Raw genomic sequence first — 17,285 nt, forward strand, 5'->3', positions numbered from 1 at the left:
GAAAGGAAGAAAGAAAAAAAAAGAAAAAGAAAGAAAGAAAAAAAAAAGTGGGAGAGAGTTGAAAGAAAAAAAGAAAGAAAAAGAAAGAGAACTTATGACCACAATTGAGGCCAAAATTTTAGTTGCTAAGCAAGAGCGTCGTTAAGTGAGTTTCACTACATTTTGTGCAACTGTGCAACGAGTTGGATGCGCCGAACAATGCTCTGCTATTTCACATTGCGCATACTGCCGCAAAATGTAGCAATGTAGTTTACTGTTGTTATATTAAGACTGTTACCCATGCTACATCATGCTTCAAGACAAAATTTCATTTATTTGTAACTAGAAATAAATATTTCACAATATATAATTACATATTGTTTTTGTGATTAATCACTATGCTTTAATTATATTCAATTTGTAACAGTGAAAATACATCCTGCATATCAGATATGTACACTACGATTTATAACAGTAGCAAAATTACAGTTAGGAAGTAGCAGCAAAAATAATTTTATGGTTGGGGGTCACCACAACATGAGGAACTGTATTAAAGGGTTGCGGCATTGGGAAGGTTGAGAACCATTGGCCTAAATCTTCAGGGTATATAGGTGTTTTAAGTTTTCCTTCTATATGTAGATTCCTAAGATGCATTAAATTAATTGTTATGTAGCAAGCATATTGATTTTTCTCAATATTGTGAAATGTCTTACCTTAAGAAAGAAGACTAATTAAATGCTATGTATTTTGGGAATACTGGCTTTCTACAACAACTAGGAACAGGCAATTTTTCAATTTCATTTTCCTTACAAAGAAAACTACATCTTATATTTTTAAACCATTTTACCATGTCTATAAAATAATTTCTTACACTGACTATGAGAATGTAAAAACCTGTGAAGCTGACATGCAAAGATGATGTTGTACTAAGTTATTCAGGACTGAAACTGAATAAAAGTGGGTTGCAACTAAATAGTATCATTTCTGAGAACTGCCAAATATCCTTTAAAAAGGCAACTATCTATTCTGCAAATTATTTCCCGAAGGTTGCCCTAATAAATTATACCACTACTAGACCCTAATAGTTCTTATAAGGAAAAAAATAGTCTAGAAACCAAAAAAAAAAAGTTGCCATGCATTCTCTCAACATCTGGATAACTAAGAAAAAAAATTGGTGAACATACAGATCTGAGAGACAAGAATACAAATAGTTCTCAATTTATGACCAAAGTTCTGATGGACGATTCAAAAAAGTTACTTGCAACCTGACTTTGAAGTTCCAACTTTGGTTCCTCCAGTCATGTGACTGCATTTTGGGCACTTGGTAACAAACCCAATTTATAATCATTTGCAGCGCTTTTCTATTATGTGACTGTAATTTATATTATATTTTTGACAGAAATTGGTGTTTACTTCCGGTTTCCCCAAAACCCCGTCTATAATGAACAATGGGTTCATTTAACAACCATGGTGTTTGCTTAATGACTGCCATGTTCATTTATTGACTACCACCATGTAATGTACTGCAGGACTGCAAGAGAATCAGGACTGTTTTAGTACACATATAGGTAAACACTATAATGCAGTGATGGCTAACCTTTTTCTAAAGGTGTGCCAAAACTGCGTGCACATACGCATGTGCGAGCGACCCCATCTGCACGAGCGACCCAGGCTCTGGGGGCTTTCCTGAAACCTGGGGAGGGTGAAAACGTCCACCACCGGAGGCTTCCAGGAGAGGCCGTTTTCACCCTCCCTAGGCTTCAGAAAAGCCTCCATAGCCTGGGGAGAACCAAAACGGCCTGCCCAATCCTGTGGAAGGCTGAAAATCAGCTGGTCAGTATGCCGGAGATGAGGGCTGCCGTGCCGGCAAATATGGCTTTGCGTGCCACAGCTATAATGTCTGTATTGCAACATATTATGTTGTTATATTTTAAGATTTGAATGCACATTCAATTATGTGTGGCACAGCTACAGATGATTAGCACATTCTTTTTTAGTATTTTTATCTTTGTTTTTAAATTTATTAAAAGCATTTTGAATTGCATGAACATATAAATTGAAAAAATAAAATAAATTGATTAAAGAACCAAAAACTCTTATTTTATGCTACTCTCAGGAGTGAGCTTCAAAAATTTTAGCAAGGGGTTCTCTGCCCAGTTGCTGGGTGGGCGTGGCCATGGTGGGCAAGGTCTAGCCAGCCTCCTGCACCACGGTGGGGGAGGGATTTTCCCCTCCCTGGGCTCCGGAGGCTTTGATCAAGTCTCCAGGAAAGTGAAAACGGCCTTCCCAGGCTCTGGAGGCCCTCTGGACGCTGGAAATGGGTCCGTTTCCAGCCTTCCTGAACTTATGGTAGGTCTGTTTTTCGCCCTCCCCTAGCCTCCATATGCACACTGCATTTACCTGCATCCAAAACAGTCTGGGTGGGGACTCCCGGGAGGGGAGGGTGGGGCCAGACAGGAGTGGGATTTGGGGGTTCTCTGAACTGTACAGAATCTTAGCTAGAGGTTCTTCCAAACCCTTGCGAACCCCCAACAGCCCACCCCTACTACGCTTCGATTCATAAATTCAACATGGGCTTGAGCAAAAAGCAGTAAAAAATGATCTTGCTCTCAGGTATACAATCTAAAACAAGTAACAGAAAAAAATGGAGTTGGGGGGGAGGAAGTAAACTCTAGTTCTTAATGATATCTCTGATTATCTCTATCCCTGAAATTTTCTAAAACGACTTCAATATTATAATCAATGTAATTAATGTTTCTTTGAATTGCCAAAGCAAAAATATAAATAGATTAACCATTTATACTATGACAAGCTTTAGCTGTCCAGTCATTGTCCCTTCTTCCAGGACAGATAAGTGGATTTAAATATGTTTAAAACATGTTTAAAGGAAATAAATCACACACCTGATAATATGATTTAATTTGTCTTATTAAAATAGACAAATTTTGAATTCGAAGTGATGCATCATTGTTGATCTTCTTATTTATTCTTTGACTTGCTGCTTTAGGATTTCTGAAAAAAAAATGAAATAAATAAGTACTGTCAATTTATTTGAATTTCACAAAGAAAAATGTACAGATCAATAAACAATAAACCCTAAAATACTTAGAGAACTTAATTTATAATTTACATAATGTTGGAACTACACAGCAGGCACATTAAGCTTTGTTTACAATACAGATGCTATGTATTACTGAGTACATCAAGCCTTTTGTTGCTTTGAGTTTCATTTTTTTCAAGAAAGTTACAGGAGGAGAAGCTTAACATGATTTCTACTACAGCTGAATGCCCATAATATATGGAACAAAACATAGGCTAAGAGAAGCAATTTAAAGAAATAAACTTGACTATCTATACAGGGAATACTCAACTTATGACCACAATTGAGCCCAATATGTAGTTAAATGAGAAATTTGTTTTTGTCCTATTTTACGACTTTTCTTGCCACATTTGTTAACTGAATCGCTGCAATTGTTATTTTAGAGTAACACAGCTGGTAAGTGAATCTGGCTTCCCCATTGATTTTGCTTGTCAGAAGATCACAAAAGGGGATCACATGACTCCATCATAACTGTGAGTCAGTTGTCAAGGATCCGAATGTAAATCACATGACCGTGGGGATGCTACAATGGTCATAAGTGTGAGAAATGATCATGTCACTTTTTTCAGTGCCGTTTAACTTCGAACCGTCAATAAATGAACTGTGAAAAAGAAAGTACACTCTCTTTGAGCTTTATGGTTTTATGTAACAGGATATAATAAAAATCATCTGGTAATCATCTGGTCAATGCCTAGAATGCACTACCTGACTCTGTGGTTTCATTTCCAATCCCCATAACTTTAAACTTAGACTGTCTACTGTTGACTTCACCCCATTCCTAAGAGGGGAGTGCATAAGTGCACCAACATGCCTACCGTTCCTGTCCTACTGTCTCCACTTATTCGTATCCATTTCCTGTGTTCATAATCATGTTTATACTTATATCTGTTATCTTATACATGCTTGACAAAATAAATAAAAATAAATAAAATTAAAATTACTTAGCAATTATTAGAAATAGGTAAATACAACCTCAGATAAACACATGACATATTATATCATTTATTTTACAAAAAGAAAGTCAAAAAGGAGACATTAGCAATGATCTTAAAGAAGCAACTGTTATCAATCTGGGAACGGTTATATTTCCAAACAACTTAAAATCCATCATTCTGCAGTGAGGAATATTATTCACAAGTGGAAAACATTCAACACAGTTGCCAACATTCCCAGGAATGGATGTCCCAGAAAATTCACCCAGAACCTGGAATGCTCAGGAAAATTTTAAGAGTTATATCTCAGACTCTATGGACCTCAGTTGGCATGTTAAACATTAAGGTTCATGACAATATGATTAGAGAAAGACTGGATAAATATGGTTTGTTTGGAAGAGTTGCCAGGAGGTGGTCTCTTCTCTCTAAAAAGAATATGGCAGCACAGTTTAGGTTTGCAAAGTTGCATCTGAACAAATTGGAACACTTTTGTAACACTGTCCTTTGGATAGATAAGACCAAAGTGAAAATGTTTGACCATAATGCACATAGAATGAATGAATGAATGAATGAATGAATGAATGAATGAATGAATTAATGTAAGTGCTGCTCCAGGGCTTAAACCCTGAGCTTCTTGGCTCCTGCCATTTTTGTACTATACAGCCATTTCTCACTATAGTACAGTAGACACATTTTTATATAATGGTTCTATTCCAAGAATACAAACTCCATCTCTCACATGTATCATATTTTTCAGAGTAAAAGATGCACCGGAGTATAAGACACATCAAGATTTTGAAGAGGCAAATTTAAAAAAAAAGTTTTTGCACTCTGCAGACCTCCCAAAAACGACTTGTTTTTCGCGAAAACTGGCCTGTTTTTTTCTCTAAAAAAGGGCTGCATAGCCTTTAGGAGGTTTGTAGAGTGTTCCTGGGGGGTGCCCCCCCCAAAACAAGCAAAAAACGGCCCGTTTTTCACTCATTTCTGCCCTCTCCACCCCCCACGAGCACTCTATAAGCCTCCTAAATGCTATGCATGGCCATTTTGGTGAAGGGGGCAGGGTTTCAGGAGGCAAAAATGCTGTGTTCAGTGTATAAGACGCACCCAGATTTTTAGCCTCTTTTTTGAGGGAAAAAGGTGCGTCTTATACTCCGAAAAATGCAGTTCGTACAGTTACCTATAGCGACCATATGTCTTTTATCATGGGACATATAGTATAGTTTTATAGGTATAGAAGTATATTATACATATTTTATTTCAGAAAGCTCTCCTTTAGATTTATTTCTTTTCCTGGGTTTGCTTTTGAATTTTCTTTGTAAATGAAAGTTATAAATAGGAACACATTTTGTATCCTTGGAAACTTCTCTGATTGGCCTTCTTTTCAGGTTTATTCTTTATTTCTTCCAGGATAAAATGATCACTCTAATATTAGAAAGAATTTGAGAATGATCTGTCTATTGGCTCTCTCTCCCACCAGCCCTGCCTGATCCAACCAGGACAACCTGCAGGAATACAGCAGGGACTGTCTTCTTTTAGGACTTGTGGTTGTTGCCTTCTTTTCTTCTGACAAACTCACAAAGCCCAAAGAAGCAAAATGCTATCTCCTTTCCGTTAAAGTGAAAAACAAAAGAACGTCTTCATCCCATTATCTTGTCCATTTGGAGAAAGTTTCTGAGTCAAAACACAATTTACTACGAGAATATTTGTATAAAATGGTATTTGGACTTTGATTAAGAACACCCAACAGCAAAAATAGATAAAGTTAGGCTTATTTGAGCCTAGTATCATCTAGTCAAACTTCCTGCTCAAGGCAGGAAACCTTATACCCATCCCAGACAAATGTTAGTCTCTAGTCTATGCTTGAAAACCTCTAGCGATGGAGAACCCACGACTCTGTAAAGCAATGTGTTCCATTGATTAATCGTTGTCCCTGTCAGGAACTTTCCCCTTTGTTCTAGGTAGAAATTTTCTTTTATGAGCTTCCACCCATTGCTTCTTGTCCTGCCCTCAGGTGCTTTGGAGAGAAGAAGGGGTTGATTTATTCTGCAAAGCTTCTGAGTGCAGGACAAGAAGCAATGAGAGGAAGATCATTAGATCTAATCTAGAACTAAGGAGAAATTTTCTAACAGGGAAAACAATTAATTAGTGGAATGGCTTATCTCCAGAAGGTGTGGGTGTTCCATCACTGGCAGTTGTCAAAGAGACTGGACAGTGATTTATCCTTCTTGAGCAGGGGGTTGCACTAGAAAACCTCCAAGGTCCCTTCCATCCCATTTATTCTATGTCCTATCGTCTTTAAAGTTCTTCATGGCAAGGGGTATTTGAGGGACCCAGGAGATGGGGCTTTTCTCTATAGGACCTGCTTTATGGAATATCTGATACACCTCACTATAGTGTCCATTTTTCCATTGTGGCAACGTTCTGGTGAAAACTTTCACCATGTTCATCACTGACTGCACATAGATTTTCAGGAAAGAAGTCCATGCATGAATGCAGAAAATGTATCTTCATTGACATGTTGTAGTTCATGGTCTTATATGCTGTTAAGATGTTTGTCAACCAGCTGAATGTAGTTTAGTGCTCTGTAATTGCCAAGAAAATTCTCAATAACATCCTTGAATGCCTTCCAGGCAATTTTCTCTGAGTCCACTAACAGATCTTCAAATCGTGTGTCACTGATGCAGTATCTGATCTTTGGACAAAAAAAAATGCCTTCCTTAATCTTAACATTAATTATTCTTAGAAATATCTGTCTGATATACCGTAGCTTTCCATATTGCAAAAGCTAGTTCGTTAGAAAATTTAATAGGAAATTAGGTTAGAATTCCTGGATTCTTTTCAAGAATAAAAGCTGGAAGAATTAACTTTTCCGTCATCCTGTACATGGTGGCTGATTTTGATTTAGAGGCTTTTATTTATGGAAATAGCAGCTAGCCACAACAAATGTGACCAGAGCTCCAGCTAGGAGGAAAAGAACTGGTAATTGCTAAATTATCTTCAGCCTGCAACATGGTAGGTCCCTTACTTATGTTAATGATAAGCTTTGCTTTGTGTAATGAGCATGATCATATTCCTTCTCAGTGATCCATTTTCTGCAAAAGCATCTAGAGATGAGCAGCCGCTACTTTCCCCAAGTAAAATCTACCCTGGATGAGATTGTTCTTTAAATCATTATTAAGTAGTAAGTTTTTCATTTTAAGTTCTTTGGTATCCTGTCCATATAAATGGTGGCAAGCTCAAGAATATACTTCATATGTTTTCCATTAATGTACTACATAATTTCCATCAGAATACAACTTGTTTGTTCATAACATAAGCAAAACTTAGCTGTCTTGAAAAATGTTATTCTGACTTTTTTTCCAAAATACAATGGCATAGTTTAAAAATTGTGGTGTGACAATTACTACCGATGTTGATACTGCACAGGTTTTCTCTCACCGTGTTTGAGCTTCAGATTTAGTCTCATTTTATGTACATGAATTAAAAAATACTCATTTGGGAAATCATTCATAAGCCTTAAACTAACAGCATCCCAGGGTCACATGATCACCCTACACAACCTTTCCAGGAGACTTTCATAAGCAAATGAAGGAAGCCAGATTTGCTTAATGATCATGGTGATTCACTTAATGGCCATGGCAAAAAGGTCATAAAATCGAACATGAAAAACTTAACAAGTTTGTCCATTGCTTAGCAATGGAAGTTCTGGTCAAATTGTGTTGGAAGTTCAGCGCTACCTGTACATTTATTTAAAGAACGAGATCCTTCTTATCAATGGAATGAGTTCCATTAGCAGAAAGAATGTTATTATATCCTCAGCCCTTGTACACCATCTCTTAAAACAGAGGAGCAGAGAGAGGGAAAAGATATTAGATGAGCAAAATTTCACTCATTGACATTACATTTTACTCAACATGTCTAGCAAATGAATGTCAAGGTTAATTAATATATAAGATTATAATTTAAATACAAATTTACATTAATTTAATTTCTGCAAGATTACGATTTTTTAAAAATATATGCAATATTGTACTATATCTCACTTAATTTTTACCTGTTGCTGCCTTAGTTTTAACAATGTATCAACACATGTATATAGGATACTTTCATCATAATAACACAGCATTTATTATTTATAAAAAAAACTAAATAAAATTATTAGAATAACAGAAGTGGAAGATAACTAATATCTGAAACCATATAAAACTACTCCATGGAAGTTAAACAGCGCAGAACCAAATAAGTCAGTGATTTTATGTTTAAAAAATCTTTAAAATTCACTTTGGATAGCAGATATATTTTTCTATGAAATATACCCTGCCCCTTCTCTCTCATATATAGGTATAGGTATATATATATATATTTGTTAGGGCCTTCCAAATGCCAAGAAGACTTTGGGTAACTTACTACATATCCAGTATATGAAGTTAAAAGAACACGACTAAAACAACATTGGATAATATAGCACTAATATTCTAAAAAGTGAACAATAAAACTACTGCTTTGAAAATATTTTAAATACCAACATAAATCCCTTATTTCTGCATTGTATTTAAACAGCAATATGGATGAAATAATTTCTGAACAGTAAATTCAGTAATCAAAATAGATAAGTATTTTAAGGCAATGGTTGCTACATAGTTCAATAATTCATTCTTTAAAGCAGAGAATAGTACAGCAAAATAGGGCAGATTTGTCTAGAAGTCAGTAATTAGCGCAATTGTAAAAGCTAGCCTTAAGCTACTATACTTTTAAAAGCAACCTACATATGACAAGTTACATTAATTTCAATTGGGGAGAAAACAGGCAAGAATACCCAGAATGTTGTTTGTTAAAAAAGAAAAAGTACAAGAAATAGAAGAAAGTCTGTCATTTCTCAAAATCTATCATCGTTACAAGACAGATTCAATCATCGCATAATTAGGGATTGGTTATATTTTCATTCAGCAAAATATCTCAAATAGATATATAGCCATTACACTACCAGATTTCTAAATATAAACAGACCACAAACCCCATTATATTCATTGAAGGTATTTAATAACAAGACATGCTACTTTACCATATGAACTTTTGAACATTTAGTATAACTAAAGAAATATATTTTATATAAATAACATAAACTGTTCTATCATTCATACCTGTTAGACCTACATATATTCCCTCAAAAATTCCAAGTAAAATAGATCCTAAAATAGTCTCTGTTTTGGTTTTTAAATATATTTGAACACAACTTCACAGAATGTGTACAAACACAATATCATTGTTTTATACATATAGAAGATACTAAAATCAATTAACAATCTCACTGGATATATTAGTAGCTTCTTTCTTTTTTCATTAGTTATCTAAGTGCATATACTTTAGGGTGGCGTACATTATTTGAGATCATGAAAGAATTATATTACAATATTACCACTTTTAGAAGAAGGAAAAAAGAAGCATACAGTATAATCATCAGGGGAGTCTTCGACTAAAGCTAAATTAAATATACCTAAAGATATTGAAAGGCGGAATTTTCAAAGGCATTAGTGGTCTGAGTAATTTAATACTGTGGTTTGATTTATGTTCTAGAGTCCAACTCATGAACAATTTTCAGTAGCACGGCAGCTTTTGCCAGTGTATTTATACTTATTTCTCATGTGATCTCTCTGGATGTTAAAATCCGATTTAAAAATGAAATATTTATCCAGCTTATTTTGTTAAGATTCTGCATTGAGCAAAAATGTTGTACATTTTGTTGTACATTTTGTTGATTGATACAAACATAAGACCACTTGCTTGAAAGTATATTCAAAAGTGGATATAGATAAACTTACAGTAGTGCTTAAAAGATTGTGAACTCTTTTAAATTGTCGATATTTCTGCATAATATTTCCACCCCACCTCACAGGGTTGTTGTTATGGGGTAAATAGGAGGAGGAAGGTGTATTGGATATGTTTTCCACCTTGAGTTGTTTGTAAAAATAATAAAGGCAGGATATAAACAATCAAACAAACATCACCAAAAACATGATCGGTTCTACATACGAATTATAAAACTAGATAAACAGATCCAATTAAACAAATGAGTCAAAAACGTACTTGTTCATTAATTTATTGAGGAAAATTATCCAGAGTCAGTTTGGTTAAGGTGCTGGCCCTGGAAACCAAGAGACTGTGAGTTCTAGCTCTGCTTTAGGGATGAAAGTCAGCTGGGGGATTTTCAGCTAGTCACTGTTTTAGTCCAACCCATCTCACAGTGTTTTTGTGGATAAGAGGTTTGAGTTCTACATATGTTTGCTACCTTGAATTATATATTTAAAATGTGGGATAAAAACATTATCATCATCATCATCATCATCATCATCATCATCATCCTTCCGGGAGAGGGGGCGGTCTATAAATATGAATAATAAATAAATAAATAAATAAAATCATCATCATCATCACCACCACCATCTCTCTAGATTATTGTCTTTTCCTCAACAGCAAGTGGCAACCAAGCCTAGAAGGATATTTCAACAGAGCCATTTTGTATACCAATTACATCAATTTATACTCAAAGTTTGGTCACTTTCTGTCTGGATTCTGGCAATGCCCTCTATCTGGAACTCTTCCTTCAGAACACCCAGATAGTTATGTACATACCACAACATGTCCATGTACTGCCACTACTTTTTTAGCTGCATGGGCTGCTAGTAGGCTTCTAAGAGTAATGCAAGCATTGGTAATCACCCATAACTGTGATGGTGAACCTATGGCATGCTTACCAGACATGGCATACAGTGCCCTCTCTGATGGCATGCAAGCTGTTGCCCCAGTTCAGCTCTGGGACGTGTGCCTGTGCGCTTTGGGCACTCGGTCCGGAAAAAGTTAGCCATCACTGGATTAGGCTGTTTCACCGCTGGCTCAAACAGGAGATCCGACACCCATGATGACGAACCTATAGCACGTGTGCCAGAGATGGCACGCAGCATCCTCTATGATGGCAACACAAGCCGTCACCCCAGTTCAGTTCCAACACGCATGCACGTATGCCTCCCACTGGCCAGCTGGCCTTTAGGTCTCTGCCGTGCATGTGTGTGGGGAGGGGCATGTATGGTAGCACGGATGCATGCACAAGGGGGGGCGCATGCATGGGGGAAACATGCACATGCACAGGGTGGTGATGCATGCAGAGGGGACATGCACGCATGCACGGGGATGCATGCATGGAGGACGCATGCACAGGGGATGCATACGTGGGACACATTGCGTTTTCTGGGTTCGGCCATGTGCGCTTTGGGCACTCGGTCCGGAAAAGGTTAGCCATCACTGACCTATAAGGTCTCTATGACACATAGTCATGGAGAAAATCCATGTAGTCACTAAGAGTTGACACAATTTGATGACATATAATCAATTCAGTCTTTAAAAAAAACTATGGACGTCTGTGAATGGGCTTAGTTTTGAGCCATCAAGGTCTTGATTAGTGGATTACATACTTTACAATATTAAAAATTGTAGAACAGGAACAACAAATAGGAACACAGAAATTAGTAAGAATACTGAGGAGCATTTTATAGTCCTATAAGCAAACTATTTTAAAAAAATATCTGGCAATGAACATTTTATATTTCTCTATTATTATTGCGAATATAAATCAAGAATATTAATAGCTTTATTTAATATTACTCAGCAAATTGATTATCACCCAAATTGCCTTTATCCAGAGACAACATGTAGTAGAATATTTGTTAGAACTATTTCTATAGTGTAGGCTTCCAAATGGATAGCCATACACAGAATTATTTTTATACCTTCCTTTGCTGTTCAACATTTACACCTCATTTATAATCAAAGAGTAAACAATGAGAAATATTTCTAGCTATTATTCTATTTGAATGAACTGATTTAATTTTTATTCCATCTCTAACATAAAAAACAACATAGTCCTTCTAATCAAAGTACCAAGGAAGCAGCAAACAGAGCTCTCCTTTATTGGAAGTGTTGGAGCAAATGAAGGAGAATTTGTGTCAGGAACACTTCAATCTGGAATCAAGTTTAGGATTGGATTTGATGGAGTAAATAGCCCCTGCCAACCTCTTGATAACCTCTTATTGTCATGAAACATGGTAGTCCAGAAAACAGCAGTTGAATTCCACTTCGCTGGAGGAATTGTCTTCTCAACCATAAGAGATAGCAATGGCCTCCTCTACCAAAAAAGAACATACGGTAATCTCTATTCCCTCCCCTTCCAGCTTCCAGGAGTCTGACACGGCAAATCAAATGAGGGTTCCAACAGTGCAACAACACTACTGACATGGTGGAGGTGACCAAACTATAAATTCTGCATAATATTTCAGTTGGCAGAGAAACTGATATTCATAGGATCCAGTATGAAGGATTTCTGTCTCTCTATACTTCATTTTTTCTTTATATTCCTTAATCTTTTTTTTTAATGGAATTTGGAATGCTATGAAGTGCCGGCTTCTATTATCACTCCTGTTATTATTTACAAAATGATGGATAACCCACATCCTGCATGCACCTCCCAAATGAATTTTAGCAACAAAATCTTGTGTCATTTTTTGACTCTGGAAAAGGGGAGTCAAGGATTACTAGTGATTGTCTGATAGAGATCTCCCATTCATATGCTTACTCTTAACCTCCCAACCTCTCTAAATGTCAACCAGGCTCTTTCTGTTGATGTCAGTGGATGGTAGCTGAAGGTTCTCCTGAAAACTGGGAAGTTTAATTTTGTTCTCAACCCCTCAGAAGATGCCCAACCAGACTCGACATTGATTTTCTTTATTGGAATCCAAGGTCACTAAATTCCCTTATAAGTGCCAGGTAATCACAGATCAATACATCAATTAATAGATACCAAAATTAAACATACTTTTCTTCTCTTCCCACTACCATAATCAAACACATTTAAGACCAACGAGGTTAAAAAAGAATCAAGTATGAACTCAATGTAATGTCTACCATTCTTCCAATCACATGTTCAAGAGTACATTAAATATTGGTAGTAGTTATGATTTGATATCAAAGCAGTTGAAATATGTCTTGCATTGTAAATACTTCTATGGAGGTTTAAGGAAAGCAAATATTTTTCATAAGATTCAGATTTCCTCCTCCTGCCTTAGGGTATATATCCGTGATGTCGGATGGCATGCATAACCCTCTCTGTGGACATGTCCGCTTTTGGCAGCTGCTCTTGAAGTTTCCGGCACACGCAAGCGTGTGCCAGCCAGCTAGTCTTTGGGTTTCCGGTGCTCTAGTGCATGCGAAGACCAGTGTGCATGCGTGTGCCGGAATCCCAAAGACCAGATGCCAACACACACCTGTCATTAGAAAGACCAGATGCCAACACACACATGCACACTGGCCACTTGATCTTTGGGTTTCTGGAGTGTGCGCATGCGCGCACAAACGTTCCAGTTTGGGCACTCGGTGCCGAAAAAGTTCGCCATCACTGGTATATATACTCAATATTAGAAAGGAAAAAAAAAATCAGCAATAACACTTAAACTTATATGCTGCTTCATAGTACTTTACAGAACTCTCTAAGCGGTTTACACAGTCAGCATATTGCTCCCAACAATGTGGGTGCTCCTTTTACTCATCTTGGAAGCTGGAAGGCTGAGTCAACCTTGAGCTTGTCAGGATTGAACTCCTGGCAGTGAGCAGAGTCAGCCTCCAATACTACATTCTAACCACTATACCACCATACCAATTTATTATTATAATAATTCATATTTAAAAGCAGACTGATAACTTTATTTAATTATCTGTTAGAGTAATATCCTGTCTTTCTGCCAGAAGCCCAATAAATTTTACAAGCATTGGCAGTGGAATGCTTATGAATTCAAATCAGACTCCTATGCTATGCTTCTTGGTCTCTAAAATAATATTATATCATTAGAAATCACTGAAATGTTGTCCAAGATCTCACATACTATCATATCTTCTTCTGTGCCCCTTATCATCATGTACAAATTCACAAAATGTCCAGGGGACAAAAAAAGTTGCTGACCCCAATTAAAACAATACTGTCAGAAACCTTACAGTAATACACTTTTATTTACAATTTTTTAAAAATGCCTGTTATTCTAGCTTCCTCAATTTGGTTTGCAGCACTGAATTTAAATTTGACAAATTTCTCGCTTTTCCATTGCTAACTGCAATTGTGCTTTCTTGTGAAGACTTTATTTAGGTCAAAAAGATTTAGTAAATTATTGTGTCATATATCCAGAATAATGATTCATGTATGATGATTCCCACATGTTGAATCACTAGTTTCTAAGTGATGCTCTTGGGCAAACATACAGCACAAGGAGCTAGTATATCTAAATCAGCCTTCTTCAACCTAATATTCCAAAGAAGTATTGTCTTATCAATATTCATTAATCCAACTAGTATGGCCAAGTTGGGGAAATCTCATCTAAATATAAATATAAAGTTTCTATGTAAAATTGGATCTTAGTCACAAATCTAAGCCCTTTGATCCTATTATAGATAAGTTATATTCATCCCACCAAATATGTATTTTAACTGTATTACTGAATAAAATACAACCCCATGGAATCATTCTCTTCCATTTATTTGATAAGCATGTTTTGTACACTAACTTACTTTATTTTTCAGTGAATATAATAAAACAAATTTTAAAAATCACCTATAAAGTCTAATGTGATTGTTTTACTAAGTGAATCAACTGGAGAACTAATTAGACTTCATAATAATTATTGCAAAATACTTGTATCAAAATGAAAATGTATTGGAGCATGTTAAATCCTCCATACTTTTGTTCTGTCTTTCAATATATATTATAACCCAGAATAAATATATTAAAACCGTAGTTAGCCTAATCAATGAAATTTAGTTCCAAACAAATACTTATAGAATCAGGATATAGATAAATCATGCTACATTTTAATAAACAACTGATTAAAATCAGGCATTTGCTATTCCATATGCTCTCTACAGATGCAGGGATGGGCCACAAATAACAGGCAGGTTATTATTATGTACAGGCAAGGTGCAGTGCTTAACCCTTTATTTCTGCCTGATTATCACTTCTTGCCCCCCCCCTTTTTCCCCCCACTGAAATCACAGAGATTTGTAAGACATCAAAAATACAATAGCAGAGAAAAACAGCATATCTATGTTATAAAATCAAATAACAAGATATAAAATGAGAATATGGTAAGGCACTATTCTGTTCCTACATAACCTGAAAGAAAATAAGGTCAGAGAGTGAGCTACCTTCTTGGAGGAATTCTTAAAGCAAAACATCAAAAAGCAATGAAATCACAGAGCAACTTACATTTGCAGCATAACTTCATTTAAGAAAACTCCATCTAGAAGTGCAACATATTCTTCCAGGTTGGTTGCATTTTGTCCAGCTAAGGATCCAAATGTCTTAACCTAGAACACAGAGCATATTTATCATCACTATGACACGAATTCTGCTTGTACTTGGCAAGAAATCATTTATATAAATTCCATTACTGATCAACAAATGCTTACCCAGGTAACAAGTGGGCTCGATACGAAGACCTCCAAAAGAGGTGTGAATATCTCATTTTCCATGTTTTAATAAAATATCTGAATTACAAAAGGTTAGACGAGAAAAGTCTCTTCTTTGCGGTAATTCCGTGAAATGCCCAACGTCTTGAGGAAGAATATACCCTGGCTAGTTCCCAAATAAAATTCAAAAGTAGTCAGAGCTGTGGCAACAAAGATTTCATTATCCACCTCGTCCAAAAACGGACCGATCGAGAGGCCATGGACGTTCTTGGGGTTTTTCGCCTAGGGCTCCGATTGACTCTTTCTTCCTCCTCTTTCCGCGCTGAAGGGGAAGGAGAAAGGAGAAACCCGACGACGATCCCTACATCAGCCGCAAACTCTCCCCCCCACCCCCCTCTCTCTAGGCTGCACCACCACAAGCAGGCTAGCCGCAGGCATGCGAACGGGAGGAAATTTCAAGGAAACTCGCCCCGACAGCTAATTTTAAACCCCCAGCTAGCAAAAAACCGAACGTATGACAGGAAAGGCAGAAATCGCATTCTCCTTCCCAACCACTCGAGAAGTCCCTTAGATTCAAGCTGAGAAGAGGTCGCCCTCTTTCCTACCCAAGCCCCCCCGCAACACACACACACACACACACACACGTACGTTTCCCCCTTTCCCAGGCAGATAGGACGCCCGCCGGTTCCTGCGCTCACCCCACCCAAGGGCCTCGCACTGCCCCTTTCTGTGCCACCTCTATTTCTCGCCTTGTCCCCGCAACCTTCCTTACTTTAGGGGTAACTGAGCAACACCCATCAAAAATGAAGCAGAGCCCCACCCCCTCGCCTAGTCCTTCGGCGCTCGCAATTGATCGCTCCCTCCCGCTCGGTTCCAAGGCTACCGGCAGCTCCAGCCTCTCCCTTCCGCAGCTTCTCCCACAACCTCGGCCCCCTCACTCACTCCCACCCCACCCCACCCCACCCGACTTCTTCGCTCCCTTAAGCCCTTATTATTCGCTCCTCCTCTACCCCCCACCAACCCCGTTTTATTCCCCCCCCCTTTCTAGTAGTTCAGTTCCAGGAGCGGTTCTTCCAGCCACTCCCCCCCTTCAAGCCTACCACCCTTCCCTTCCCTTCTAGGGACTAATTTTCTGCTTGCGGGTGCGCACACCCACTGCCGTCTCTCTGAAGTAACGGCCACCGATCTTCAACAGATTCGCATGGCTCACACGCGCACTCCCCTTCCTTTCGCTTCTGTAAGGAAGAGGAGAGAGATCCCTCCGCAAAGCAGGGGAAAGGGGGGGGTTTGACTTTTTTCTTCTTCCTTGCAATGTGTAGGTTTCGACTTTATTCCTCCGCCGCTGGACTGACTGATGTTGGAATTAAGGGAAGGGGAGGGACCAGTGTTGAGGAAGGCAGAAAAACCGCTGCAGGGCGCGCGCGAGGAGCGCACCCGGGCCGGCCGCAGCTGCAGACCCAGCGAAGGGCGCGCGCCGAGCAGCTTATAATGGAGAGAGGAGAAAAATACTAGCATGCTTGGGAGGAGGGTAGCATGATAAAGAGGTAGTCAGATTTTTTCCCCTCTATATGACATGTCACCCAGCCTGGAACTCTGGCTTGAGTAATTGTGTAATGTATATGAATGTTCTCTCTGGATCCTGCATTTGCTTCCTTTACGCACTAGAAAAAGATGGGTGAAGAAAATCAATGTTATATGTAGATCTTTATGACATTAAAAAAATCGTGGGTGAATTCCTTATGTGGAGAAGGCTGGAAAGATTAAATATATTTTTG

The 17,285-nt window shown here is 37.7% G+C and overlaps 1 protein-coding gene across 6 annotated transcripts in view; it reads right to left on the reverse strand.

Moving 5' to 3' along the window:
* Nucleotides 1-16,198, reverse strand: part of CCDC88A (coiled-coil domain containing 88A) — a 96,736-nt gene extending 80,538 nt beyond the window's left edge. For 2 of the 6 annotated variants that reach the window (XM_081943085.1, XM_081943084.1), the window contains exons 1-3: nt 15,511-16,196; nt 15,308-15,408; nt 2,883-2,991 (exon numbers count right to left, since the gene is read on the reverse strand). In XM_081943085.1, the coding sequence (XP_081799211.1) occupies nt 2,883-2,991; nt 15,308-15,408; nt 15,511-15,573 (273 nt within the window). In that variant the 5' untranslated portion in view covers nt 15,574-16,196. Of the gene's footprint in view, nt 1-2,882; nt 2,992-15,307; nt 15,409-15,510 lie in introns of all 6 variants that reach the window. The other 4 variants (XM_081943082.1, XM_081943081.1, XM_081943083.1 and 1 more) reach the window with 3 other exon arrangements.
* Between the last annotated feature and the right edge of the window lie 1,087 nt (nt 16,199-17,285).

The sequence above is a fragment of the Natrix helvetica genome (genome assembly GCF_964273705.1).
Source record: "Natrix helvetica genome assembly, chromosome: 2".
Taxonomy (NCBI): domain Eukaryota; kingdom Metazoa; phylum Chordata; class Lepidosauria; order Squamata; family Natricidae; genus Natrix; species Natrix helvetica.